Raw genomic sequence first — 21982 nt, 5'->3', positions numbered from 1 at the left:
AACCCAGTAGTTGCTGGGTCCCTGAGACTGGGTGCTTCAGCAGTCACAGTCTTGCTCTGAAAACTGAGAGTTTCCTGCATAGCCATCATTCCTTCCTCCATGATGGAAATGTGGAAACACTAGTTCTGATATCAGTGAAGAATCAGTAACTACAACCACAGCAGCAGCAGTGGGGAGACTCTATGCTGCTTCAAGGTCATCCGAGCAACAGTCATGTAATGTTCATTCTGCTATAACCTTCTCATTTGGAGTGCTACCAGAAGGTATTGCCTACAGTTGGGGTGAAGTGTTCCTAATTGATTAAGACATCCAGATGAGTTCTTCAGTTGAGGCTTCTCACTAATTCTAATTTATAGAAAATTAACATTAAAACCAAATACCATGAAATAGCAGGTCATGTTGTGTCTACACTTACAAAGCAGAGAAGACAAGAAGTGTAGCCTGGCTTTAAAACCTTCAGGCTTGTACCATAGTGATTACTTCTTCCAGTGCGATTTCACCTCCCAAAGGTTTCCATCTTTCTAAAACAGTGCCACTAGCTGGGACCAAGTGTTCTAATACATGAATAGGTGTGAGACATTTCAGTCACTTGCAGGTTGTCCTTGTTTGAATTACTTCCTCTTTGCCCATTTCTTCCCTTATAAAATGGGTATATGAATTCATGAATTCATGAATGGTGGGAGGATTAAATGAATGAATGCATATAAAACCCGTCAAAGGTGCCTCTTTCTAGCTCTTAGTATTATTGCCTTAAGTGGTGTTGCCTTAAGTAATAAGTTCTTTTACAAGAGAGGGAGAACTTCTTATTCCTCAGAAAATATGCACTGTGAGCAGAGCCATATCTGGAAAGGGGGAAAGGCTGAGTGTGATTCAAAGGTAGGGTTCTGGAGCATGGGCCAGAATGAAACAGGAGTGGAATTGGGCCAGGCCTCAGTAGGCCAGGATGAGCAATATAGAGAGCAGTTGTTTACATAGCTTCTGGATGCCAAAGCTACAGATAGAGTATCATGTGCATAAATGTACTGTCAATGAAGTTAGGACATCTCTAGCATTTGTTAAACCTAGAGGAGGAGGAGTCTCCATTTAACAGACGACATAGAGAAACTGAAAACATTAAGAACATATGAAAATGTCTTCTTGAAGAAAAGGACCAAAAAGGTGGCGACAGGATCCAGCATGATTCAATGAACAAACTGTCTCTTGGGGACCGAGGTTATTTGTCTAAGGAATCTTGTCCAATGAATAGGAGGGCTAGAAAAGCAGATTTTTCTCATTATATGAGAGGAGTTTTCTAACCATGTAGAACTGCCATAGGATTTTTAGTTTGCCACGATGAAGCAGGGAGAGCCCAAATGATGGAGGTGGCTTAGTCAGTAGGTCATTGTTAACCCAAGGAATTCTGTTCATATAGCCACATCCTGTAAGCCTCTGTCAACCCTGAAATCTCATCTCATATAACATCCAAGCCAGACCTCATTTCTGAGGCCCTTGACATAGTCTCAGCCACTCATCTCTCACTTCCCTCTATAGCTGAAGATATATGGAAGTAAAACAGTTTCTGAAGTGTATGTTAAAGGGATGATGCAGTATAAATTCAACCAGACCATGGCTCCCAAACCACCCTCTCCGCAATGTAGTCCTACAATCATGGCTAGCTTTAAGACAATCCTGTCTGTTGGTTTATACTCACTGACAGGATGTGGCTTGCATCCCTACCCACTGTCAGGGGATCCCTATAGCCACTGTTCTTCCTGCTGCCAGTTGGCTAGTCTTTCCTCTGTGATGTTCAATGCCTGCTAGGTAGGCTGTGGGTGTGCTTATAGGTACCCACAGCTACAGAACTGGGGCTGAGCAGAGGCATGGGGTATGAGATGGCTGTTACCTTCTATTCTGTTCATTGTGGCTTCCTCCCTCCCCCAAAGCTTTTATGTAAGAGATGGAACTTCTTTTGCACTCGAGACTTTTCAAGCTCCACCAACTATTAGTTTTCATTCCAGACCCTAATAAAAAGTCAAGCCTCATTCTCTAGGATACATTGGTACCAAGATAGAAGCAAGCATCTAAAAGATGCTCATCACAGATGCTTGGGGCCTTGTGTAAGGTTTCAGAGAATAAAATTAAAGTGGTATTTCCATGGAAAGGTAGAGAAGGAAAGGAAACCAGAACAGCTTCTCTACAACCTAGCGGATGATCCCCACTGAGGATGGTGATTGCCCTGTGTGTTATGCTGCAGGGTGCAAAATAAACACCACACACAAAGACCACTAATTGCTTCATTTATTCTTCCATTTAGTCAGGGAAACATCAAAGCTTATTCAGTCTCAGAATGGAAAATTACATGTTGGGAGAGAAAAGAGCCACACTGGAGGGATGACAGTGCAGTTCTGGTCGGGCCCATTCACATGTGTTATTTACCATTGAAATGAAGGCTATGTACACATACAAAGACAAAAACTCTAAGAAGCACATTTGAGAGAATACCAAAGTCAGACTTTGCCCTTTCCTCTGTTTAATCTACATTTGCAGATTAAATGAAAACGCAAGGGACAAAGAGATCTGGGGACAATGGGATCTGGGATCTGGGACTCAGTTTTTCCTGTTTGAGGATTAAAATGCTTTTTAAGGTTAACACCAACCTGGGGCTTCTTATTTGAGAATAGCATACTTGTCTCTATAGAAACATATTGGCATCATCCAGCCTGCTTGGTTAGGTATTTTGAGTAAATACTGTAAAATATGCAGAATTGGAGACTCCAGGAGTCCAGTTCTGACACTACCCCAACAGGAGACAATCACAAGATCCTCAGGAAAGACACTCAGTGACACATGAAAATAAATTTGGATACTTGAGCAGGAAAGGTTCTGAAACCCTCATACACAGGAGGGAAAACTGAGACCCAGGGAACATTTTTTTTTTACACTGCAAAGTTAATGGCAGGAACTCAAGTTTTCCAATGTTTAACTATATTCAGATGCTGTGTACATATATACTCCCGGTATCATTGTTGATGTTGCTTTTATCAAGATTCAAAAAATTGGCAATTTTACTTGAGTGAAAAGAAACAACGTGTAGAGGAAACAAAATGATTTACATGGGACATTATAAATTCCTGTTCACTTTTAGGACTTTTATGCTAAGATAGAGTTAAAAGTCTAACATCTGGATCAAAATCAGGAAACCACAATCCTAGGAACATGTGATGGTATCATATACAGAGATAGGCATGGAAGACAGCACCACACGGAAGGATCAGAAAAACTTATTAGAGAATGAAGTGGATCACGTTGAGGACTGGTAGGCTGGTCTATGCTGTTCCGTGTTTTCAAATAACACAGAAAAGAACACAACATTGATACACCAGAGAGACTAGTTCAAGAGGGGCTGGTGGAACCCACCAGAAGCGGGGGCATGGACTGACACATAACATCCACTGTCACCTGAACTGCATGTAAGCCTGCATGACACCCTGTCCAGCCCCACATAGCTCTAGGGGTAGGTCACTGCCAAATGCATGTTATCTCAAAAACTGACTGGCTACCTCTTTTTTAACGATGATGTGTGTGAATCAGAGAGGGGACGCCTGAGAGGTGGCAAATGTTTCAAGTGGCTGATAGAGGCTGCACATTCTGAACTCTGGACAAAGTGACAGGGATTTTGGTGTCCCCCGGGCCTGGAGTTTTAGTGATGGGTTGGGTATGGGCTTTAATGTCTGCGATTCGCTCTTTAAACTTCTGTTGGAGGAACTTTTCTTCTTTGGAATAGCTCTTGGCAAACACAGACATCAGTAGGCACCCTGCCATGGATGTGCCCCCGATGCAGAAGAGCACAGCCCCTGCTAGCTTGCATGTATCCAGGGCGCCGTTGTACTGTACAGCATGTGTGTCCACCACCATGAAATCAGCTTCACCAAAAGCTTCGATTTTGGGGGGCACAAGAAAGCCCACCGCTAGGACAGTTAGTCCAAGAATCACAAAGACAGTGCCAGAGATGAGTCCGACCTAGAGAGAGATAAGGATAGAGGCAGGAGAAAGTGAACAGCTGAACCCTTCTGCTTCCCCTCAGCCACAAGGGCACCGCCCACTTCTCCAGAGTTCAGGCTATTCCCAGCCACCTTCGATCTGCATGAAAACCCGACTTAATCTTATATCTAATCTAGACTGCTGGAGTAACCAGATCTTGGAGTACTGAATTTAGCTTTTGAATACAAGCAGCACCCAGACCAACACCCTATAGCTTCCGACTTGTACAAACTGAAGGAACCTGCCTTTGTTCACATGCCTCACTTGGTGTTGAGGAAGAGAGAAACTTCCCTGATGTCCAGAGCTGGCTTGACTCTGTCCTGTGAAAACCTTGATCTCACCAGAAGCTGTCATCTTACAGTATGTTATGTCAATCACAGAAAAATCTCATAGAGTGTCAACTCAGACAAGCTCAACCTATGGCCATGATGGAAGAAGACAAGACCTAGCCGTTTCATGATTGGGTCATAGCTTTTACAAAACAGTGTCACCCTGTAGGTGGTTCTTCCCAGCCAATAGGCCTATCTGTTACTCCTTTTTCTACTATGGCTCTCCTATTAATGTATCTGCCTTCTGGTTGCTCTCTTAGTCCCTCCTGGAATCCTCTAACCAAAGCTACATCCTATAATTCATTCTTTCTCACTCTCTCATTCTGTGCCCCTGTGATATCACTATTTTCACTGCAATGTGTAGCAAACCTAGCATCCTTGGCAGACAGATGTGGTCCTGGTATCTGGGGCTTGAGAATCCTGACAATCCTTATGGAGGCTGATGCCTTCTGAAAGTAAGCAGGGAAGGATCCATAGCCAGCAATTAAAAATGTGGGGCCTCCAGCGGGTTAGTCATTGGCTAAAACTAGACCCACCACAGAGACAGGGGCTGGAAGCCACACAGATGACCCCAGACCAATGCACTGTATCTTTCCACGTGTAGTTAAGTGAGTAGAATTTGTGCAGATGCCAACATGTTAGAGCAACACATGGAAGATAAACTGCCTCAAGTCAAGATCTCCTTAAATGCAGTATAGCTGTTTTAGGTTTTCATTTATGTAACCAAATGCCTGGCAAAAGAAACTTACGAGAGGAAGAATTTGTTTGGGCTCAAGTGGATATGGCTTAGCATAGTGGGGAAGGCATGTCTGGGCCAACTCCATGGTTATGAAAGCACAAAGCCACAGCTTGCTCACATCTCAGCAGGATGCAGAGGAAGGGTGGTCAGTGGATGTGACAGCTACGCTTGGTTGTCAACCTGACTACATCTAAAATCAACTGAAACTCCAGCATCTGGGCAAGCCTGTGAGGGATGTTCTTGATGGAATGGATCATTTAAGGTGGGAGGAGCCACCCTAAATCTGGGCCTCACCTCCTGAGTCAACCCACTTGACAGGATGAGGATGGAGGAAAGCACTCCCTTTGTTGCCCACTTGCTCTCGCTCTTGCTGACAAATTCATGCAATCTATTGCTGAGGCATTAATTCACTGTTATCAGAACTTGTTTGTTTCGGATTCCAATGTAGATGGAACACCAGCAGCTCTCTGGGAATCCTCCAGGGACTCCAGCATCAGATTGAGACTGCTGATACAACCCAGCCTCCTGGACTGAACAACTACTGAATCTTTAGCCTTTTGGTTAGGAGACAGCCATGCTTGGACTATCCCAATTATAGCCTGTAAGCCACCCAAATAGTAATCAGTTCTGTCCTTTAAAGAACCCTTATTGATACAGTTGACAGTCTCCCCTTCCCCTTTACAGTCATTCTGGATGTGCATGTGGTGATGTGATGTGGGACTGCGAAAGGGTATTCTGGTTCATGGCTGGGCAGGTGCCTAGAACCCGGAGACTCTGCGTGAGAACCAGCAGGAGTTTGGAGCATCCCCAGAATCCAGGGTCCTGAAAAGCAGTCTAGTCCCCAAAGATTTACAGCCCCTCCCAAAGTGCACAGGTAGAGGGTGTGACTAGAGGCCTCAGGGCCTAGGGAGGGCAGAGGGCAGAGCAAATTAAGCATGCCTCCCCAGATCCTCCTCAATCCTCCCCCAATCCTCCCCATTTCTCCCTCCCTATTTAACTCAGGACTGGCTTGAGTTTTATGGGGCATACTTCCTGATCCATCTACCATCCGCCATGACAATAAACCCTTTTGGAACCAAGGACTTCCTCGTGTCATTGGGGCCTGCCTCTGCCAAAGCCTCCAGGCCACTGGAACCTTAGATCTCCTCCCGCATGTGGGACCTGCCGCAGTATGGAAGCCTCCCCGGACCCCACTGCTGCGGGCTGTAATTTTTTCCCCACAATGTGAGCCCACACATGAGGGGTAGGTAGACTCCCCTTGGGCTGGCATCCTGCAACTCGTACTGGAATCACAGAAGCAAAGTTACTCAAACGTTTGTATAAACATTTTTTCCTACTTATAGAAATGACAAATGATCGTAATATCTACATTATGACATTGTGAAGATTAAATATGACTGTTCAAAAGCACTTTGCATTTGGCTAGTAACAAACTCTGATGAGCAGCTGTTATGATGTGGAAAAAAACCCTTTGGTTAACAGCATTAAAACAGTTACTTAACATTTGGAATAAAGAGTAGTTAACATTGGAATAAGGGTTAACTATCAATTTTTTAAATGTCTTTTTTTTTCATTCCTAATTGCTTTAAGTTTGAGTAACAAGGTTAGAAAAATAAACAAATACATACTCCTACTTAATCTTGGAATTTAAAGTGGGTGGAACTTCAGAGGTGGCACATTGATTGAGGAGTGCAGCATCAGTGTGCCCCAGAAACCATGCTAGATACAGTGTACTTAATACAGCTGCTTAAGAGAAGTAGAAACTTTCATAGTCATTGTCAGACACTGCAGCCTGTAGGGTGGAAGAAGTGCATTCCAAGCTTCTGTAGTCAATACAATGTGGGGTGGTGTGAGCCCCTGCTTTTCTTATGCCCACAATACTCTGCCAATTACTATTTTCACATTTCCTGCCTATTATTTATTTTAATGTCTAAAGAGTTTTATCCACCATATATGGACACATTTCCTTTAATATGATATAACGAAGAAAGTAAAAAATGAAATATGCCAGTGTCGAGAATAAATACAAGCAGAGAAGCTATTCTGGGTTAGATGCAAGTGACAGAGGAAAAATTGGATTGTAAAATTATATTTTGAATTGCTAAAAATGATGGTAAGTAATTCACCTTCAGAGACTAGCCATTATTTATAACTCTTCAAAAATGACTCACATTGGAAAATTCTGGAAGCATAAACTAAATTAACTTAAATATCCATGGTGACTCGCTTCCCATGTCATTAAATTACCTCCTTCCTCGAGAACTGATACTGAAGCTCAGACACTGAGAGGGACAAAGCTGTGGCAGTCTTGGTTTTACAATTTCTGCAGAGCTCGGGATGCAGGAGCCCTGCCTTTTCTGTCTTGCCTCTTCAGAGTTCATACTCCAGCCTGACTCTGAAAAAACTCTTGACTGGCAAACTCCAGCCTCCAGCCTACTGAAAGTGGACCCCAGTGATCTCAGCATAGCCTTCTTATCTGAGCAGCACACAAGACAAAATCCACTCTTAGAATATCACTCACAAGCTAACATCCAAATATGGCTTCCACGTGGATGAAGTTCTGATCATGGTCAGAACTGAAGCCCTGACTGACCAGGAAGAGGCTCCTTTGTCCATTATTCCCATTGGGGTCTCAGAAGAAGGAGGCAATCATCATTGGCTGTCTGCAATCAATGCAAATGTCGTGGAACCTCTAAACAGTGTGTCCCAGAGAGGGACTGCAAACATGTTACATCAGAAGACAGCTTGCCACCGCAGGCACGGAGGAGTAATGAATGAATCATGATGACAAATCACCGAGGGGAGGGCAGGTGGGCTGTGTAGACTGATCCTGATATCATGTTGGAATATTGGAAGGAATTAAAATTTGGGGATGAGTCTGTCAGCCAACATGTGAACTGTATCCAAACATAGTTGGGAGTTGAAGCAGTCTTAGGTCTAAGAGAAAAATCAGTAAAAAGCATAACCACACAAGGGTCATTGAGGGTTCTAAGAGAGCACCGAAGTTCTTTTCAGTGTCAAGTGTCTTTGAGGGTTGGAAAGCCGCTAGAGATGTTCCATCCAGGTCCCAAGAGCATCCTCAGGCTATGGGGTGGTGGGACCAGTCTTGGTGTCAAGTTTGAAGGACCTCACTAGGTGTTGGTAAACTTCCACAGCAGCAGCAAGGCTAGTGTCTTGGCTGTGACTCCCTATGTCTACCTGAGCTATGTAGAGCATGCGTGAAACCCATTCCCTGCTATAGCAAAGGAGAGTTGGCTAGAGAGGCAACCTTGGGTTCCAGAAATCAGCCAAAAAATTACTGTTATTTCGACCAACATTTCCTTCCTTGTCTCCCAGTGTGCTGGTGAAGTCTGAATTCACAGTGTGTGCCAAGCTAGAAGGCAGAGCCAGCAGCCAGCCTCTGTAGCACAGCTGCTTTGGCACAGAGGAGGCAATAATGCCTACTGGAGGCCAGAAGCAGCTAGGCATGGAGGGACAGCCTGTAGGGGAGAAGGCTGGATGGAGCTGGCGTGAAGGAGCCATCTGTGATGGAGATCATTCAAAGCTCATGGGGAGTGAGAACTGGATTTTGATCCTTCCCTATCTCTGAGGACTGATGTAGCTTCCTCTGTGAGCCCTGAGCTCTGAGTAGCGAGGGATTCTGCCCATGACAGTCGCAGGGTCTTGCTTATTGTTACCTACCTCTCTCCACCCCCTAGATTCTGAGCTCTACCAAGTGAAGCATGTTGGTGATGTAAAACTGGTTTAGCTGCTTCTTCAGGCCTAACTCCACCCAGTACGCACAGTGACTCTACACCAGAGTAATGAACTTACCCATCAGCCCTTGCACTTCACAGAGATTGACCCCTCTAGCACACAGACAAATGTAATAGCTTCCAAATTCAATAATTATTTTAGTTCCCATGCTCACTCCTTGGGGTCACTCCTGATCTTGACACCCTATCTTATAGTCTTCTGTGATGCCTGAAAACTGCATTTTGCTAATTATTAAAGCTCCAGAGTCACAAAGACTATCATTTACATTGGAATATGTGTTTGCCCCAGATTATGTGGCAATCCTCAAATCTAAATACTATCTTTTTTCCTCATCATATTCAGAATGCTATGAGGCTATGGAGAAATTTTTATTGCACCCGAAGCCTTCTGTGAGCCTCTGAATGCATTTCCAGCTCACCCATGACCTCTGCAAACCCACAAACACCTTTGCTCCACTGCTTGCTCTGCCTGGGTCCCTGCTATCCGCTGTGATCTTCCACCCTCTGAATTTGCAATGTACTTCTTTCTATCATGATACCAGATGCCCTGCTCCTACAGATGTGCAGGGAGTCTCCACTGGGAGCAACTTCTCCAAACTGCACCAGATAAGCACTTCCTCCCACTTCCCAAACTCTGTGTTCTCAATATGTACTGTAACCACTTTGATAGGGACAGTTAACATACTGGATTGTAATAACCTCAGTTATCTACTTCCTCCATTGAACTGTAAATCACTATATTCAGAGGGAAGAATGGATCCTATTTGTCTGTTGTACTTACCATGTGGCTTAGATTCTGGACATTACATGTGTAAGATAAAAGGGGAACGTATTAAAATCCCAAATGGAGTTGTCATTTACTGTGAGTTCTTTATTTTCAATCTACAGTTGTATAGCGTTTAATGAGTTTGCAATTCCCAAATCACACAGCAGTGCTGTGGATGTGTGGTGGACAAATAAGCTTTTGTGGAGTGAAAGGATAGCACTGAGATAAGTACCACATACAGATGAGCCAGGAGGACAGAGTACTGATTTGAACTCAGGCCTATGTGATTTCGATCTCTGTTCTCATTAAGCCTGTCCAGTCTGCTCACTGCTCAGGAGCTCAAGGGTGGAGTGCTAGCTAACAAGGCACTGTGAGCATAGCCCCAAGGGATAGCGTGACTCCACTCTTATGTTTCCACAGTGGAGGGAAAGATGTTGCAAGCAACTTGAACCACCTATGGTTGCATGTTGAAAACCAAGAAAAGACATTGAAGAAGGTCTTACTGGGCCACGTGTGCAATGGGGGCCTTTTCTGTATTATTACAAAGTTCTTCCAGAGAACACTTCCACTCAGCCTGCTTTGGAAGTTCCCCAGAATGGCCAGCTTCTGTCAGGGGTAGAGCTAATGTCACCAAGACAGACTCCTTAGGCTATGTAGGCTGGCACTAGGCTTCTGTGTGCAGCTGCAGAGAAACGTCAGCCTGTGTTTCTCTAACACAGGCCTAACACAACAGGGAACAAATATTTGGGCTTTACTAGTGTAAGATAGAATGGTAAAATATTAAAATCTTAATGGAGCTGGTCATTTACTGTGAGTTCTTTATTTTTCAATTTGCAGTTGTATACTGTTTAATGGATTTGGAGTTCCCTAAGTCACACACCAGTGCACAAATGCCTAAGTATTATTTATGTCAGTGGCATTGAAAGATATTGGCAAAATAAACATATTCCATTCAGTTGTACATACACACACACACACACACACACACACACAGAAAGAAAGGAGGGCGGAAGGGAGGTGAGAAGGAAAGAGTGGAAGGAGAGATCTCAGAGTGGAGGGAGGCAATCACCTATACAAGGTATACCTGGCTCTAAGTATGCATTTTATTGATCTGGGCCAATAAGAATTCATCTGAGCTGAGATTTTTACAGAACGAGAATACTGGCTTGTCTAACGCTAATACAGATTCTGTGACAACAGAATGATTTTGAATTAACACAAGCCTCAGGTCATTCACACTATGTTACCCAGTATGTAATTCACTAGATATCCAGTTTTATTTCCATGTCAGAACTTAGTATTCTAATTGGCATGAAGCAATGGCCCCTAATACAGACAAATCTTACTGAAGGTACAGCAGCTGTTGTCTTAAGCACTTTCTAAATACTGTCTCGAGTCTCACATTATTTACATGGGAAGTGAAGTGTCACTACCCAAAGTGGCAGAGCTATGAAACTCAAGAGCATGGGTTTGCATTCATATGGCCTGAGATGGGAATGTATGCTCACATTCACTAGGTGGAGCCGCCTCTTGCTACACGGTATTAACAATGCGTTTCAGTTTAACTCAGTGTCTGGGTAAAAATGGTGGGATCTTTCAGAATAAGCACAAAATCTTGGAGATGGAGGAGACCCCAGGTATACTCTGAAGACGAATCTTCTTAATGTCCTTCCATGAAAAATTCTCTTTTCTTAAACACTGGCACATTCCAGTATCCTTTTCACTCTATGTTCATTGTCTTTGCTCAGGTTGTCCTGGCTGGGACCTTCTGTACATTCTATCTATGAATGATCTCAAATACATGAGCTGAGACAGTAGGTTGAAATGGCCACTTGAGGCCTATCTCTATGGGTGTAATAGTTCCGTTCAGTGAGTCAAAGCCATACTCATGGTTTCTACCTGTCCCATGTCTCTGCTGGGTATCTCCATCTAAGAAGCCACTGTACCATCCAGGACACAAACTCAGGTTGAAGCTATGAGACCTTCTTGATGGCTTCTTTTCATTAGCATAATTTGACAGCCTGGCCATCAAAATTTCTGCTATGCTGGACTGTTTTAAATCATCATTGACACCTTCCTAATCTAAACTACCATTGTTACTTTAACCATATCTGAACTCATTCAGCTGTGTGCCCTCCGATGTTTTTTTTTTTTTTTTTTCTGCTCAGTAGCCAGAAAGGCAGTGAAAATATTAGTTACTCTGACTTCTGCAGATGGATATCCCTGTTTCTTGAGATAAAAGCCCATGTCTTCACCATCATCTACAAGACCCCATAGGAACCATCTGTGCTGTTATTTTCCTGAATTCCTTGTGTTCCCCATTCTAACTCTGCTTCCAGACTGGGCATCTTCCCTCTTCCCATGGGTTTTGGGATTGCTATGTTCCCAGTGCCAAATGACATTCAGCCTGAAAACGTTCTGGTCTGCTCCACCAGGCCAGCTGTGTTTACTCTGATTTCATGTCTTCTGCATACCTTTCTACATCCCTGCACCTCAATCTTATGTGTATGACTGTTGTCACTTGATATGTTGTTAGGGCCATTATGTGGTCACACCAGCATTCATCTCTCTCTTCTTCCTGACTGTGGATGCTTGGGACTAGCTGCCTCAGGTCCGTGGGGTAAGGGAATCTTTTATTTCCTGTTTATCATTTCCAGCACTTCATCCCAATCATTATATAGATGGAGTCAGTGCTAAGTATCTCTTGAGACATGACATGCATTTTCTAATGAGGTGCCTCAGAAAGACTCACGGTCCCCTATATGGTGATGGCAGAGCTGGTGTTATGACTTCAGGGCCATATTTCAGCATTAATTCTTGCTCAACACCATTATTTCTTTCTAGTTATTGTTACAAGGTATTAACTGATACTGAGTTAGTTCCTTCTCTCCACATGGTGAGAAGACACTTGAAAGAAGCAAGTGAAGGGGCGGGGTTTCTGTGGTGCACTTGAGGGAATACTATCCAGCATGGCTGGAGAAGGCTTGGCTCCTGACTATAGTGGCAGGGACTTGCTCCCTTTGGATAAGCAGGGAGCACAGTGCAGGTAAAAAGCCAGGCTAAGGTAAAAATCTTATGGCCCAGCCTCCAGGGACCCACCCATCTCTTAAACGTTTTGCAATCACCCCAAACAGCATCAGAGACTGGGAATCAAATGCTCAAACACAGGCACCAGTGGGGGACTTTACATATTTAAACTACAACAGATACCTATCCAGACTATAAGAATACAGTGCTCTGCATTTGAGTCTTTCACAGTTAACGACTGAACTAGCAAGTTAACGGCTAGCAAGACTACTAATTGTCTGGCCTTTGAACCCACTCCTGTTTAACCAGCTCATCAAGTAATTATGTTGCATTTAGGGGCTTTCTTTTACCCCAAATTTATAATCTCCTTTCCAAGGGAAGAGTAATGCATTTAATGTCACTGAGATTGAGGCACACACAGAGAACCCCTTAGCTCTCTGTTGCTCTGGTATTTTCCACATCTGCTATTTATTTTTTTCAATTGCTGGTTCCTCACCTTCCAGAATACTGAGCTCCACCTGTTAGGCGATCTCTGGATCTGGAAATCATCCTCATACTCCCAGATAGAGGAAGTGCAGTCCTCATAAAACTGATGCAGATAGGACCGAACTCCATAGCGCTGCTGGTACCCACCCTCGGTGTCAGCCTGGGCTTGCCTGGATCCACAGGTGTTGCTGCAAGAAGTCATCTTCCCAGCTGGAAAGAGAGCATCCACAGAGATCAGCCCCATGGGCTAGTTCTTGGACCTCAGGGTCAGAAAGCATATTAAATGTAAGAATGATTCCAGGCCAACCTATCCAAACAGTTCTCTTTTTTGTTTTAAGCAAAAAAGCATCTTCAAAGATCCACCTACCTTACCATCCACCCTTCTCTTCTGTTGAATGTAAAATGGCTAGAATTGGTTCTCCACAAAGGAGATACGCTAGCTTCAGTCACTTAAGTTGCATAAAATAAGAAGTGGCAATAAAGGAGCTCTGACAACAGACCTTTAATGTAAGAAATTTATGGGCACTCACTGGCCATGGGTGGAATTTGTCTCTGCTTGTCCTGGATTTTTAACCACATTCCTTTCCAGACTGTGTACAATATTCCTCTTAGCGCTTTCCGGTTTTGTGTCCAGAGCTCATGTAACATCTTCTGATATTTTAATTAATTGCTAGGCCATATGGAAACCTTGTTAGAAAGCTGTGGAGCAACTTACATGCTTTGTTAACCACAAGTGACTGGACCATTAATTTATACCTCACTAGATTCAGCACCATGTATGTCTGTGGTTATTTGTGGCTATGTCTGTCTGCATGGGTGTGAACATTTAATGCAGACAATTGACCCTTTTTACTATTTCCTTCCAAGTGTCTAGTATAAATAAGATCTAGGAAAAGTAAATAAAACTGAGCTGCCTAGGGAACTTCCTTTGTAAGATGAAAATTTAAGATTGATTGGTTCCAATTGTTACTCTTGGAGAGAACGGTTTAAAAAGATGTGGTTAATCATTTATATTATTTTTTAAATGAAACTTTATTTAATGTGTTTGGGTGGTTTTTTTTGTTTGTTTGTTTTGTTTTTCTGCACGTCTTAAATGTGTGCACGCCTGGTACCTGCTAAGACCAGAAGAGGGTGCTGGAACCTCTGAAGCTGGAGCTATAGGTGGTTGTGAGTCACCATGTGGATGCTCAGAACTGAACCGCAGGCCTTTAGAAGAGCAGCTGGTGCTCTTAACCACTAAACTCAATGTTTTTGTTTATTCTTTTTAGTAAGGAATTACTGAGAGGTCATAGTTTTGGTGAGTGAGGGATTTCTCAGTTGTATGTTCTTTGACTTTTCTGATGTCTGTATAAGCAGATAGGTGTTTAGCTAGAATCCGGAGATATTTGGTATTTTTCAATTTCTTATAGATTATTTTCCTTGTTTGAACATAGACTGTATATGATGAAGTGAGGCCCAAAGCTATTTTCTCACTAGAAATATTTTTTTCAGGAAAGTCTTGGACTGTGCTATAATCTAGGCCGAGAAAGAGGCATTAAATGTTCTACTTGCTTACCAAGGAACCAGCTAGTAATGTCCACAGGACAAAGCTGTTCCTTACAGTTCTGTCAGATTTCTTTGTGGTTACTCAATTTGGTTGGATAATGTGATGGTTATCTTGATTGCCAACTTCAAAGAATTTAGAATCACCAAAAAAGCAAACTCCTGGGAACACCTGTGAAAGGTTTTCTAGATTAAGTTCACTGAGGTGGGAAGAATTTCTGTAAAGGCAGGTAGCACTAATCCTGAAGACCTGAACTGATTAATGATGAGCACAGGCATTTATCTGTCCTTCCTGAACATGGATGTAATGTGACAAGCTGCCTCAAGTTCTTGCTGCCATGATAAGCTATGGCCTAGAACAGTGAGCCCAAATAAGCCCTTACTTGCATAGGTTGCCTTTGTCTGTGTCTTGTCCCAGCAACTCATAAAGTAACCAATACAGACAGATGATGGCGAAAGGTGAGAATAGTCCTGTGGGAACAAGGAATCTCACAAGAGCATTCCTTTATATTCCAGCCACAGTCAAATTTGATTAGAAAATGTAATCAAAATTGAGAAAGTATGCTCTTGGTGTCAGAAGAATGGCACAGCAGATGGCATCTTGTCCACTTGTCTCATCTTTCTGTATGCTGGCCAGTATTGCACTTGGCACCTGTGCACTTTTTTGGTTCAGTAACAACTACCTCTAAAAAAATCATTCTGGAGAGTACGTCAGGAGAGGTAAAGAAAGGTAAGCATTTCAAAAGAGAACTTTTAGACATTCGGAGGGGTTTGACTTCACAACTAGTTGAGGCTTTAGAAAGCATTTTGTCTGCTTGCAGCAAAGCCTGATGGATCAAAAGATTGGTACCTAACTCTTATATCTTGAGTGCTAGGATGACCTCTTCAGTACCTTCTATGTAATGCTTATACAATGAATCTGATTAATAAGAGCCTATTACCAGTGACACATAAGTAGGATAATTTTAGAGTTGCCTTCTTTGAAGACATTCTAATAAAATATTTTTTTTTAGTCAACTGGAAATTGGATTGGTATTACTAACTCTGCTTTGTCATTGAGGAAACTGAGGTTTAGAAAAATCATCTTGCTAAAGGTTACACTGTGAGTCAGGGAGGAGACAAAAGATGACAGTTACTACAATGTGCAGGAACTTGGTCTGAATCATAGGTTTGTGTAGTCAGAATCAACTCACCTAGATGGTTTATATAATCTACATGTCTCCTGCAGAGCACCAGAGTCTTCAACATATAGACAGATATAGGATATAGGAGGAATGAAAATGTCCTTTATAGCAAAAGAAGGAGCTACTTCACTTGGATGCTGGAGTTCCTACTCTTAGGAGTCAGCTCTGATGCTCAGCAGATCCCTGAAACTCACTGTATTCATTCTCTGCCCAGCCCACTGCCAGCATACTTTGTAATGATCTTTAATTAAACTTTAAAGTTAACAAAACAGAACAAAAAGCCAACATAAGAGAGAAAAACAAAAAGTAGCAGAAGAAAGTGCCCTGAAGCAAACATTTTGATCCTGAGCATGCATTCCACTTCAAAATGGACCATTAGTGATGCTGGATGTACTCCCAAAGAAGAATCTTGCTGACCCTTACTTCATCTTCCAAGAGCATAAGACATGAACAAGAAGAACATAGCCTGTGTCATGTTAGCTGCATAGAGCAGAGAATGGACTCAGGCACTTGTTTCTGGTCATGACATCACTCACAAGCTTATTAACTTCTCATGGATGTGGTTTCATCATCCTTGCAATAAGAAGGTTGGACTGGACTAAGGTTTTATTTCTTCCAGATGTATTTTTTTTTTAGGAGGTTTGGTTACATATCTTCAGAGTGAGCCGTTTACTTTTTGTTGGGTATACACTTGAGCTTATTGATTCTCTACCACCTCGTGGACTGTCAGTCACAGACATGTCCTTAATTCCAGTGTGTATGAAGTTTAGCTTGATGTGAATGTATGCTGCTACCTAGGTTTTCTACTTGAATTAAACAGGCTGAGTGCTTACAGATTGCTTGTTAAACATACCACTTCAGTATCACACATGTTGCCTTCAATAGTAGCACCCAGATGGCAGGAAGTGTCTGAGAAAATCCACATACCTTCCTCAAGATACAACAAGATAGGACTGATGTCTGGAAGAGAATGACTTTGTAAATGAGTTTTAAAATATTCCATCATAGATTGAGTGTGTGGTGGTCTAAGAACCTCGACAGAGTTATATAACTCAAGGAAAAGTTAGTAAGTCAGAAACTAGCTGTCTTTATACAAAGAATGTTATAATTATTTGGAATCTGTTGACTGATATCAGTGTTGTTAGACAAAGGATACATGAAGTCATGTCATAAAGTGATCTTAAAGATGGTTAATTACTAATGATATGCAATAAACCAAGACATAGACAGGAACACAAAACTGGACAAAGGTCTTTGAATAAGTACTCCCTTATTGAGCAAGGCTTTGTTACCTTGTATTAAATATCTGTACCAGCAGTCACAAAACTGTAGCATCAATGTTATTTGCGGTTATTATTAAGGGAAAGACCTAAGGGGGCTCTGTTATTACATAGAGAAAGCTTTAATATGCAGGAGGTACAGGCCTAGAAGCAGATAAAGGAGCTTTCTAGAATTATATTTAAATGACATACTATTGATATATAACTTGTAAATACTCAAGTGGGGGCTCCTGTATTCTCTTTTGGGACTTGGGGGCAGCAAGATCTCCAGGTTGACATTGAATTAACTGTCTTTGTACCTGAGACTAGCCCTGAACTTCTGATCCTCTGGCTTCCACATTAGGAGTGTTAACATGCGCCATCATGCCTGGTTTGTGAAGGGCTGGTTATCTCACCAGGGCCTTGTGCATGGGAGGCAAACATTTTACCAACTATTTTATACCTCCAGTCTGGAATCATGACAGAATCCAGACAAGATGCCATCTGTGTGGACCTATTTGCTCACCTGTGAAGAGGGATTTGCTTGTATTCTCCCTGAGGGAACTTGTAGATATTGACAAATGGGGACTATTCACAGCTTTCTTCTTCCTGTTACTTCTCTTCAACAAAATAGCCTTCATGTGCAACATTTACAGTAGATGAGAGGACAAATACTGGGAATGACCCCCTGGCTAGACAGACAGATCCCCATGAGCAGTGCAGTAAGAACATGTATCAATGCACTGTGGTATCAGTTGTTGAGAATTTTAATTTTGGGCTAATATATGCAGTTATTTTCATTTTTTATTTTAAAACTGCTCACAGTCATAGAAATAGAAACAAGTCTTTATACCTCCTGCAACTCTGAGGACATCACAGGCATCACACTGTTTATCTTCATGGTCTCCTTGAGAGAAGGGAGGCAGCAAATTGAGGCACAAAGTGGATGAGTGTTTTCCCATGGCTCTATGTGTGAGTCACTTGTGGGCCAGGCCCTGTTCTCTTTATCCACTTTGAAATAACTCTCAAATTTTCATACTGATTTTTCTCTTTCAAAATAACTCTGAGCAAATGGGAGTGACATTCCCATTAGAGTCACTTTCTACAGGGCTGGTGCTACAAGGCACAAGGTATAGACACACTCCACTGAGACCATTTATCCAGAACCAAACCCAAAAGGTCATGTCCCTTAAAAGACTCTATGAGATTCACAGTGCACACAGGAAGGCATGAAAGCCTGCTAAGAGCCTTGCCACTTTGAAATTGAGCATTTTTGAATTACAGCATGATCATAAAACTTGAAATGTGTTTCTACCAAAGGATATTTTCTACCAACAGATATTTTGTCTTTTTAGAATAATCACAGAGATAGCGGCTTTGTAGAATGAGATCTTTTTTTATACTCTCTCTACCAGTGCATTGGCAGTCACTTTAATACTTTAGAAAATAGGAATAATAGTATATAATTAGTTTACTCATTATCAGTTGTCTGAATCTTTCAAGTGATGGTTATCTATCTCTACTTATCCATACATCTCTTACCTATACATCTGTCTGACATTTTCTATCTATAGTCCATCTGTCCATTGATTATCCTCTACCAATTTTTCTACCCATCCATATAAGCTATTATCTTCTGTCTATCTATACATCATTTGTCTACTTATCTATATTGTCTGTCTATCATCTATCTTTCTTTCTATTATCTGTCATAAACCTATCATCTTTCTCTTTATTTTCTACCTGTCATCTATCTATCTATCTATCTATCTATCTATCTATCTATCTATCTTAATAAGGCACGCAAAATTCAGAACCAAAATAAGCAGTCTTCTTCTCCTTTAAAACTCTTCCTTATCTGCATTCACAGATGACAAAAGCTGACTCTTACCTTCAATGTTCTCCTTCTCCTCTGCCTGTTTATTCTTTGATCTTTCTTTTAGAAGCTCATTCTTCAGTTCTATTTAAGAAAAGACAACAATAACTCTGCAGATATGACCCAGAGCAAAATAAAAAAATTACAAGCCACTCATAAAACCTTTGACCAAGATCTTCTTGTGAAAGAGCAGTGATGGCTTTTCTTAAAAACAAAAACAAAGAACAAAACCAAAGAAAGAAAGCAAACAAAAAGAAACTCAGAGGTCTAACTTATGTTTTAAAACTTTCTAATGTCTTCTCGAGATAATTTTTGGCATGACTGAAGTGACATAAACCCAAGGGCTTAGTGAGCCCCGGTACACCATACAGGTGCTGCTTTTATCTTGGCACTATTGTTTTCCATGAAGTTGACAGCACTAACTTGCCTGCTCTGCTTATATCACACACATTCCATGTGAACGATGGTATCTTGTTTCCTAGACATCTCATAACTGCTTTGCAAAACAAATGAGCCTTACAATCCTTGTGTCTTCCGATAAGCTTACATGCATCACACCCTCAGCAAATCTCTTTGGACAATTTACTCATTGCGTTTAGTTTAACTTCCACATCCGTTCTCTTCCTATCATGATCAGTTTATTCTCCAGCTGCTCAAGAGAAGCAGGTGCCTGCACAAAATTCAATTAAGAGACTGCTGCTAGCTACTGAGCTATTGGTTTCCTGCATTACTCTAGTCTTGTGAAACAAAACAAACAAACAAACAAATGAAAAATAGAGGCCCAGATCATCTAAAAGGCCATTAAAAATCCTGTTGGACAGGTGCCCATTGCATTTGTAGGAGAAACCGAAGGTTAGAGGGGAGAAGTGTAAGCCAGACATAACAAACTGTCTTCAGTATTTCTATACTCAGTCTATAATGAAAAATAAATAGCTGTACCATCTTCAAGACCCATTTTCTTGTTCTTGAAGTTTGGGTGGTATATGAGCCAACATTAGAATCTGGGAATTGAATTTAAAAAAAAAAAAAAAAAGAAGCCAGTTAAAAGCTCAGTTAAAAGCTTCTTCTGTCTCCCAGATTTCCCTCTTTGCCTCTCCTGGTTTCTGTCTCTGCCTCTCCCTCTCAGCAGTGTCCTTTCCTTTCCTTGTTGTGTCTGAAGAAACTGATGGTTTTGGTCCTTGACCAAAGTACTGGCCTGTATAGAGCTTTGGGAGCTCTCCAAGGTCCTGAAAACATTGGCGCCAGAGAGCCAGGAACCAATTAAGTCTACACTAGCTGTTCCAACTCCAGCTGGTTTGTGAGGTCGCCAGCCTTGGTCTGACCTCCACCCTCGTGTCCCTATCCAATAACAAAAAGAAGTAGGTTCTAAGATCATATCAAAAACATCTTTAAACATGGCTAAGGAGGGCTGGTGGTGGTGATTCCGGTAGAGAACAGGTCAAGTCAGCCTGGAAGAGAAATCTAAAAAGCCTTGTAAACTCTAAATCCATCTGTTCCTTACTGAAAATACAACTTTTCTTGTCTTATAGGAAGGAAACTCTTAAGTTTTTAGCTATACAACACCCAAATTCTTACGTAACATAGTCCACAATCCCCCAAAGCATGAAGTTGGTTGCTTCAAATTGCCACATTTTTGTGTATTTTAACGTGTGCGTGTGTGTGTGTGTGTGTGAATAAGGAGGGAGAAGAGGGGAATCTGGGGTGGAGGGAGTGGAGTTGAAGGAGAGAAATTGATTGATAGAGATTTGTGTGTGAGGAGGGCGGGAGGAAAGAGGACCAGAGGAGAATGAGGTGAAGAGGTAGCCCCAGAACAGCCCTCAACCCTCTCGCTGCCTTACCTGTCCCTCCAATCCCCGACCCGTGGAGCAAGTGCAGCCAACCTAGCCGCAGATCTCTCGCTGGGGTCCCATCACCACCGCCACTGCCGCCGCCGCCGCCGCCGCTGTCGCCACTCCCGCCTCTCCAAGCTCAGCTGCACGTGATTGACAGCCAGTGGCTCACGTGCCCGCGCAGCCCAGGCGCGCGCGGCCGCGAGTAGGGGCCGTGTCCGCGCAGCGCAGGGGGGAGCCTGTGGGAAGGGCCGACCTGGAGCACCGCCCCTTCCTGTGGTATCTCCTTGTCCCCACCCTGGCCTTGTTGGACGCCTGCTGGCTCACTGTTTACCTCAACTCCTGCTTTCTTCTCTGGCTCCAGCTGTATTCTGTCTCAAAGGGCCTTTTCCCCTCCCAAGGACAAGGGTTTGAACTCTGGGCCATGAGCTAGCGCTCTACTCCTGAGCCATATCGCCTCCCTCTTTCTATTTTTCTTTGAGACAGGGTCTCAAAAGTTGTACAGGCTGGTCTTAAACCCACTCAAGCCCAGGCGGGCCTTGAACTTTTGACCTTCCACTTTAACCTTCCAAGTAGTTGGGATGACAAGCTGCACCACCAAATCTGTTCTTGTTTGTTTGTTTTTGTCGTTTTAAAATAGATTTTTAGAAAGTAAACAGCAAGGGATGGTAGTGGTCACCTTTAACCCCAGCACTTTGGGAGGCAGAGGCAGGGGAATCTGTGAATTTGAGACCAGCCTGGTCTACATTGGGAGTTCCAGGACAGCCAGTGATACATAGAGAGACCCTGTCTCAAATAAACCAATTAATAATTAACAACAACAACAACAACAACAACAACAATAAAAGTGACCAGAGAGGTGGGTAAATTCAATGTCCGTTTCTCCTATTCCTCTTCAGTGGTCTGTAGAAGCCTCATCTCTGTTTTCAGTCCTATAAGAGACAGGGAGTAAGCAACCGGTCTGGACTGGCAGTTCAATGTCCAACAGCCAGAACCTTCCCTCTGCTATAGCTCTAGATTTCAGCTCCTGACTTTGTCCTTGACTCTGACATCAGGAAATCTAAATGTACGAGGGGAAGACAGATCAGAATAATAAATTAAATAATAAGATTTAAGAGATGAAAAGGAATGCTTGAAGGCTACCACACCAGAGTAACAACCTGTGAAAAT

General features: G+C 42.6%; 1 protein-coding gene across 1 annotated transcript; it reads right to left on the bottom strand.

Annotated features, from left to right (window-relative positions):
• Positions 1-2259: 2259 nt before the first annotated feature.
• On the bottom strand, positions 2260-20970 carry Nrsn1 (neurensin 1). The gene is made up of 4 exons (XM_028776353.1): positions 20822-20970; positions 18999-19067; positions 13133-13332; positions 2260-3999 (listed from the first exon to the last, which is right to left on the bottom strand). Exons 3-4 carry the CDS (start codon positions 13322-13324, stop codon positions 3601-3603), a joined length of 591 nt encoding a protein of 196 aa, XP_028632186.1. The 5' UTR covers positions 13325-13332; positions 18999-19067; positions 20822-20970; the 3' UTR covers positions 2260-3600.
• Positions 20971-21982: the final 1012 nt, after the last annotated feature.

This window comes from Grammomys surdaster, unplaced genomic scaffold (assembly GCF_004785775.1).
Source record: "Grammomys surdaster isolate TR1022 unplaced genomic scaffold, NIH_TR_1.0 267, whole genome shotgun sequence".
NCBI lineage: Eukaryota > Metazoa > Chordata > Mammalia > Rodentia > Muridae > Grammomys > Grammomys surdaster.
The sequence above is the reverse complement of the archived record's forward strand: the minus strand, read 5'-3'. Positions and strand labels throughout refer to the sequence as shown.

What these genes read in the sequence shown, in the direction of transcription:
- Nrsn1 (XM_028776353.1), bottom strand. Translation starts at nt 13,324, where the DNA reads ATGACTTCTTGCAGCAACACCTGTGGATCCAGGCAAGCCCAGGCTGAC. An exon ending in GGAGCTCAGTATTCTGGAAG is followed by an intron (nt 4,000 to 13,132) that starts GTGAGGAACCAG and finishes ATCTCTCTCTAG; the next exon opens with GTCGGACTCATCTCTGGCAC.